Source organism: Gracilinanus agilis, chromosome 1 (genome assembly GCF_016433145.1).
Source record: "Gracilinanus agilis isolate LMUSP501 chromosome 1, AgileGrace, whole genome shotgun sequence".
In the NCBI taxonomy this organism is placed as follows: domain Eukaryota; kingdom Metazoa; phylum Chordata; class Mammalia; order Didelphimorphia; family Didelphidae; genus Gracilinanus; species Gracilinanus agilis.
The window spans coordinates 53495263-53502428 of record NC_058130.1 but is presented as its reverse complement, the minus strand read 5'-3'; the positions used below and the strand labels follow the sequence as shown (position 1 = coordinate 53502428).

At 50.1% G+C, this 7166-nt stretch overlaps 2 protein-coding genes across 4 annotated transcripts in view; both read right to left on the bottom strand.

The window, feature by feature from the left end:
• The window catches only part of CPNE9 (copine family member 9), a 9530-nt gene extending 9378 nt beyond the window's left edge, over positions 1 to 152 (bottom strand). Inside the window, exon 1 of the mRNA XM_044656838.1 lies at positions 85 to 152. Coding sequence (XP_044512773.1) covers positions 85 to 152 — 68 coding nt within the window. The remainder of the gene's footprint in view (positions 1 to 84) is intronic.
• A 1008-nt stretch (positions 153 to 1160) lies between these two features.
• Positions 1161 to 7166, bottom strand: part of MTMR14 (myotubularin related protein 14) — a 44753-nt gene continuing 38747 nt past the window's right edge. For 2 of the 3 annotated variants that reach the window (XM_044664023.1, XM_044664114.1), the window contains one exon: positions 1161 to 1753. In XM_044664023.1, the coding sequence (XP_044519958.1) occupies positions 1573 to 1753 (181 nt within the window). In that variant the 3' untranslated portion in view covers positions 1161 to 1572. Of the gene's footprint in view, positions 1754 to 5977; positions 6134 to 7166 lie in introns of all 3 variants that reach the window. The other variant, XM_044663937.1, reaches the window with a different exon arrangement.

The following is a 7166-nucleotide window of genomic DNA, read 5'->3' as shown; positions in this document are numbered from 1 at the left end:
CCCCCCCCCATGGAACCCGAGAGCCGCCCCTACCCGGCCGGCCGCCCACCCACCCGCAGCTAGGCGTTAGGGCCCCCGGCTCACCGGCAAGACACGGTGATCTCGATCTTGGTGGCCGGGACGCTGCGGTCTGAGGCTCCAGTAAACGACATGGTTTGCAGCTGGGGGGAGGAGGTGGACAGGCAGCTCCCGTGGGTTCTGGGTGACCCCCGCCGTGGGCCAGAGCCATGTGCAGGGGCAGCGCGGAGGCGGCCACCCCAGCGCTCACTCCAGCCAGCCCGGGCGTGCGCTCACGCCCGCGCTGCTGCTGCGCCCGCTCCCGCGCCCAGACTGTGCCTGTGGAAGCCACTGCGGTCTCCAGATGGCAGCACAGGCCCCGCCCGGCCCCGCGGCAGGCAGCCCCGAGCCCGGCTGGAGTACAGCCCCCCGACCGAGGAGCCACGCAGGGGCGCCCAGAAGCACCCTTTCCCCGGTGGTCAGGGGCAGGCTGCTCTCCCTGGGGGGGCCAGAACTTTAATGGATTTTCCAGCTCAGCCCTCGCCCCCACCCACCAAGCCAAGTCCTTGCAAAGGTCAGTGACCTCGTGGGCCTCCCGGGCCCTCTGGGGGATTTGCTCCCCCCTCCCCCGGCAGAGCGGGGCGGTCCCTGACGCTGTCTCTGGTGCTGAAGGCTACCGTCGCCTACCGGGGAGCAGCAAGCCTGCGAGATTCCTAGACCAGGAGCCGCGAGGGCTCGGAAAGAGTTTATCCCAACTCCCTCACCGCCTACATGGACCTGCCCACAGCACCCGCCTCCCGTCCCGGGCGGCAGCCCCCCAAGCGGGGTCCGAGCGGGCTCTAAAGCAGCCCATTCTGAGGAGTCCTCGGGGTAAGGGATCCCGGGCTAGCCGCCTGCCCACCCAGCACACACTCCCCGTTAGAGGCAGGCAGAAGGATCCAGCCAGCTGGCTCAGCCTCGTTTCACCTGGGAGGGAAGGGGGTGCCCAGGGGCTGCTCAAGAACCCAAATGTTCTCTCCCTGCTGGGGCTGAGGCAGCTGGGCCAGGTGGGTGGGATCTCCAAGCCAGCTCGAGGCTAATCTGGGAGAGAAGTGGAAGGACAAGGAGGGACGAGTGCAAAACGGGAGCAGGAGGAAGGAGGGAAAACCCTTGAAGCACAGCGTCTGCTTCCAACGTTTTTATTGTGTCACAATTATTTCATCTTCAGTGCAGGTGACCCCTCCCCAGCAATAAAAACAAAGGGCCTCCACAGGGCTCCCCGGAGCCCTCTGGATTCCAGTGGTGAAGGGAGGGCCAGCCAGGCTGGAGGGGGTGCGGGGGGGAGGGCCTTGAAGACGGCTGAGGAAGACTGAAAAAGGGGAGAGGGTAGTGGTCACAGTCAGAGGTTTACAGTTTTGCAGGCAGCCCACAGCTTGGGCACATCCCTGTGGGCTGCTGAGTGGTGGCAAGAGACTCCCTAAGAGGATGAGGGGGGAATCCCCCCCACTCAAGGGCTCTCATGGCTTTGATTCCTCCAGGGCTCAGCTGGGGGTGGGGGGTGTTGAGGAACAGAAGATTGTTGGAGCCTGCGATGGTTCACAGAGTGCTGCTGGATACTCGGAGCCCCACTCCCCGTGCAAACTGCTCCAGGAGGCCCCCGATGGCCCCAGAGGGACTGGCTGTCACGGACTTGAGTCCCACCGTGCTACTGTATGTAGCCAGGAAGGTTGATCGGACTTCTTCCAGCCTGGATTCCCGTTCAGTCGGTGCTGAAAACCTGGGGGAGACACACAGGGGACGCTGGGATCAGGAAGCCCAGCATTCACATCCACCCGAAGGCCAACCTTTCCACAGAAGTGGGACAGGAGCCACTTCAGGGAGCTTCTTTCTGGGAGCTCCGGGAGAAAGGCTGTTTGTTCCAAAGTCCCTCCTGGTCACCCTAGATCTGCCCTACCAAAAACTAGGAAAAAACAGGTGAGGGCACAATCCTTTTCCAGCCTTCTAGAGCTGGAATGACCCTGGTTCTCAATAGTTTCTTCTTCAGGAGCTGTTACTTATTCAAGGAAAGAATTCTTATAGTGAACAAACAATACAAATATTAGGCATCAGAACCCTCACCAATGGGAGAAATTATAATTTTCTCCAAACCTAGACCCAAAGGCTCCTGGATAACTCTTGTTTCGAGATATCTGGGGCTATTACCTAGGCTTCACCATGGCAGAGACTAAGTTGGCTATGAGTATGAGGATCTCTTCAAGTCTTCCACACGAAGACCCCAAGGGCTGCTCTGACAGCTTTCCAAGCCCTCTCCTCTAGATAAGGGGAATTCAACTTGACCTTTCTCTCCAAAATCAGTGTTCTACTTAGTTCTGTCTTAGGATGATTCAGGCTTATAAATCTTCAAGATGTATTTGTTTCGTGGCTAGCAGCAGCTTTTGCTTTTTAGGGGTAGGGTGATAGGGGAGGAAGAAGAGGAGGCTGAGCAGGAACAGATTTCCTATCTGCCCGCCTGGGACTATGTTCCACCTCTCAGATTTAAGGTTCATACAACTGCACCATCAACAATTCCTCCCCTTTCTATAAGATTTGTGCTTCACTTTCCTCACTGAGGAAGGAAGAAACCAAAGTGCTTCTGCCCAAAGCTCTGGCCTTCATTTGGCTGACGAGGGAAAATAGATCATCCTCAACTACCAAGGATTGGGATCAGAGATAAGTCAGCTGAAATCTGAAGGCTGCCTTCTCATAAGGCCTCTGCTGTTATGTGGCTGACGTATTAAGTACGGGTCACAAGTCTGCTGGTACAAAGGTCGAGGAGAATGACAGGCAGAGAGGGATGGATGGCAGCTTTTCAAAAGAAAGATCAGCTTCTGCCACCTTTGTCTGTCTCTAGGCTCTCTTTTGTGACAGCTTCCAGTCGGGCTCCCAAATCTCCTTCCTATACCGCCCTCAGAGGAGGGAGTACAGCTTCCTTTTTGTTAATGCAAGAGCAGCCAGTTCTTTCTCCGTCATCACATTCCCAATTCAAGAGGGTAATACATGCATCCAGAATTCAGACTTCTACAAAGAACAAGCTTTGCATGGAAATTTCATTTTACGTCAGCTTGTGATATGCAAACTCCATCCTCAGGCACCATCTCACTGGGGACATGAAAATTTCATCACAATAAGACCAAGCTTTTCAAGTCCCTTCTAAGAAGAAATAAGGGAATTGGGAACAACACACACCATGCCCTGGCAAACAGAATACCCAAGAGAAAAGAAGATCAGCAATCAGCGAGGATGCCATGTCCTAGCTTAGACAGAAATGGAACTCTGGCTAGGAAGGTGCTCATTTGACATGATGGCAGGTAGTCCAATACCAGGTTTCCCGATAGGACCCTGAATCATAAGGAAAAGATGTTTGAGATGGGCACTGCAGTGGGGAGGAAAAAGGGAAGAGGCCCAGGTTACAGAAGAAAACAATTTGCTCAGCACTTAGAGCCACAAGAAAGGAAGAGAACAAAGATAATCGGACAGATAACAGGAAGGGTACTTTCTCCCTCTGGAGGATGGCCGCTCTAGGATCCAAGTTTGCCTATAGATTTGCCTTCTAATAACCAGAAAGTTTCAGTTAGGGCATGTTTGCTTCTTATCTCCAAGGTACTTAGTAAGTACAGTATTGAACAAGATGAAAACGGTTGCTGCCAGCTCCATGGCAATTCCCAATTGTACATACAAGTACTGTATTTTTCTTCCTCCTGTATGACAAGGAGGGGATGACTGTTCTTGTTCACAAAAGAATAATAATATCAAGTTAAGCATTTTGCCAGAGTATACCCCTCAGGTCAACTAAGAAGCTGGCATGAGAGCCTCTTAAAAGATAAGGGAGGACCAGGTAGGGGTTATTATTTGGTATCCATTTTGTATCATCACACAAGTTTCCTCAGCACTGAACACTATCACAAGAGGTCCAATCCCACTTACACTCTCAAGGTCTACTAGCTTTCCAATTACACAACAGAACCTGAAGATGGAGAAAAATGGCCATCTGTTGCCAACTTACTAGGGATAAACCTAGGAGGAAAGTGCAGTATTACTAAGCATTCTCTTTTCAACGAGAAACAGATGATGAAAAGAACATTTCATATAATTTTCCCAGAAAGTCTTAGAAATAGCTCTATTCCAGCTGAGTAAACTAGATAATGCCTTTAAAAGGCTGAAAGCAGCCTTAATAACATTTTTTTTTTAAGACCCAAGGACAGGTAGGTAGCTCAGTGGATAGAAAGCCATGCTTGGAGATAAGCAGTGCTGGATTCAAATCTGGTCTTGGCCACTTTCTAGCTTTGTGACCCTGGGCAAATCACTTAACCCCTATTGCTTAGCCTTTACCATTCTTTTGCTTTGGAATTGATACTTAATTATCAATTCTAAGATAGAAAGGTTAAAAAAAAAAAGATTCAAGACTCAGTTCACTTGAGCTACACAAGTATCTTCTGTTAGTGCCAAAGACCCCAGCCCACAGTCCCTTCAAGGGGAATTATAGGCAGCTCTTTCCTTTCCAACAGCTTCAAGATTCCACTACAGAAGGGCTTAGAGAAGGACACATCTAGTAAAGGTGTGAAAGAAAGAAATGCAGAGAAGCTGTCACTTCCATCCTTTTGTAGTTTTCAGGTGCTAATGTTCCTTCCAGGGAGATCCTAAGCCCATGTAGCTAGGAGAGTCCAAAACGTCCACTTCCCTTTGCTTCTCAAAGCAACCTGACTCAAGTCTTCCTGCAGGACAGCCAGTATAAGCAAGGGCTTAGCTAGGACAAGGAGCAAACTAAACCACCAGAATTTTCCCAGTCATGTCCTAGGGTAGTAGGAAATCTCTGCTGACATTTGCAATCAGCAGCATCTAAGCAGCCCCTGCTCTACACACCATGAGAGCGGCTTCTCTCCGGAGAAATGTAGGGGTAAAAAGAAAAGGAGCAAGAAGTTCATGTTTAGGATTGTGGGGGAGGGAAGGAAGGAAGAGAATGTTGGCTAAAAGTCAACCCCCTAGAGGTTCTCTGGTCAGAGAGAGCACATTCTCACCAGAGGTCATGGCCAAAGCCTCCCCCCCCCATGGAGGAATTTAATCTTACAATGGATACAGTCGACCCTTCCTTTGAAGGGCAAAGGGATGTGGCTAGATGGGTGGCTAAGAGACCATGCCATGCTTCTTTTTCCAGCTTTCCCAGACAGGAAGCCAGTCTCTTCTAGAAGAGTCCCTCTCCTCAGCCCTCAGGGGCAGAAGAATAGGTTTATAACAGCAACAGTCTTAAGAAAAGGCTCCAGATCAACAGCAAAGTGCACCTCCTGCCTCAGCGTCATATTTCCCCGCGAGTTGAAGGGTCAAAGCCTAAAAACCCTTAGTGATGTTCCCAACGAACAAGCAAGCACACCAGGAAGAGGAGTTTTTGCTGTAGGGCCAGTCTCTATCCTACCTGGGCTCCTGAAATCAGGAACTACTAGGAGTTCTGAAACATAAGACCTTTTGAACCAGGTGACTATGTTCTAGATAACAAAATGCTGTGTCTCTTGAACAGTCTTCTGCAAAGATGGATTCAGAAGCAAAATTAATCTAATTGTAAGTCAGGAAAAATACATCTATAGCCCATACTCCAAATTAGCTTCCTCTCATGTCTGGCCTAGGCCACATGCTTGCCTGCACTCTCCCACATTCCTTTCCTTCAAAAGATTCTATCATGCAAAGGCTTGAACAGAAATAGAACTCTCTATAGTTGTAGCCTACAGAAATTTCCCATGGGGAACACCCCCACCGAGAAGGCCGCTGATAGGCTTCAGAAGCTGGGAGGGGGATTTACCAAACACCAAAGCAGTTTCCAGTCATGTACCAAAGAGGACTCAGGAGCAGAACATTTAACTCAGAGGCAGGTGAGATTCAGGTAACCTCTGAATCACCACATAAATCAGTTCTTTCCATCACACACCAGCTCCAAGCCAGGAAGAGCAGCATCTTGCCTTCTCAGTGCACTTACAGACAACTGTTAGGGAGCTCATCCGAGAAGCTGAAAGGGAGAGAGGAGTCTGTGGTCAGGACTGCCCGCTCCTGAATACTGCCACAGCCTGTTACCATCTGCCAGCTGCCATAGTCTGTAGAGATGGAGGATCCGGGCAAGGAGTGGTCCTCTGATCTGGGGCAGAGAAACAAGAGAGAGGGGAGATGGTGCAATCAGTGCCAGTCAGTCACATGCCTGGTTCTTCCAAGTGCCATCGAGGTGGCCAAGGTTGGACAGAGCAAGGGAGAGAAGGTGAAATCAGTTCTGGGCAACAATGCTCTGGAAAGGTCAGCACGTGTCATTCCATCAAAGTGAAAAGAAGTCAGATGGGTAGTGGTTGAGAAAGCTTCTAAAGAAAAGGGCAGAAATAAAGGTGTGCCTTGTGCAAGGGATTCTGACATAGAGAAGCTGGTGGAACAACACGAGAGGGCTGAACACTTATAAAACCAGACACCAAGCCCCAAATCAGTGGCTACACAGATACAAAAGGTAGTTGGCATCCTGACTGGATGACTGAAAAAGATTTCATTGGAGAATCAAAGCAACTCTTGGCTGATTTGGCAGCAGAATGACACCATCACAGACTCAGGCAGGTTCAAGGAGAGAGATTAGGCATCCTGTGATTCAGAGAAGTCCTTCAACAGCATCAAAAGGAAGCAAGCTGAAGCCTTTCACCTCTGAGAAATGGTTTTCACTGTCCTGGGGCTCAAGGTGTGAAGCCATGTGGTATGGAACATTTGAGAGTGATCCAGAGACTTAAGACCCACAGAAAGTCCTACCGTACATCCAAGAAAGCAAAGAAGAAAGGGAGAAAAACACGACTTGATGTTCTTCCTAAGACCATTTGCACAAGCAGCTTCCAAAAGCTAGTTCATATTCAGAAGCAATAACTCTAGCATCTGAGTTGGCCTATTTGCAGGGATATTCATAATAAAATCAGGGAGGCTGAGTGACAGCTTTATTTTGGGGAGGAGGAAGATTCTGTTACTGATCAATAAGCAGTCACTCCCTGAGCTCAGTTTACCTCTCATTGAAACCACCAGGGCAACCTTTTTGAATATTCACCTCCTGGGTAAAACCCAATGCAGGCAAGTATAGCTAGTACCTATGGAGAGAATCCAAGTAAGGTCTGTACCATCTGGGCCCAGACTTACCAATATAGTTCCTG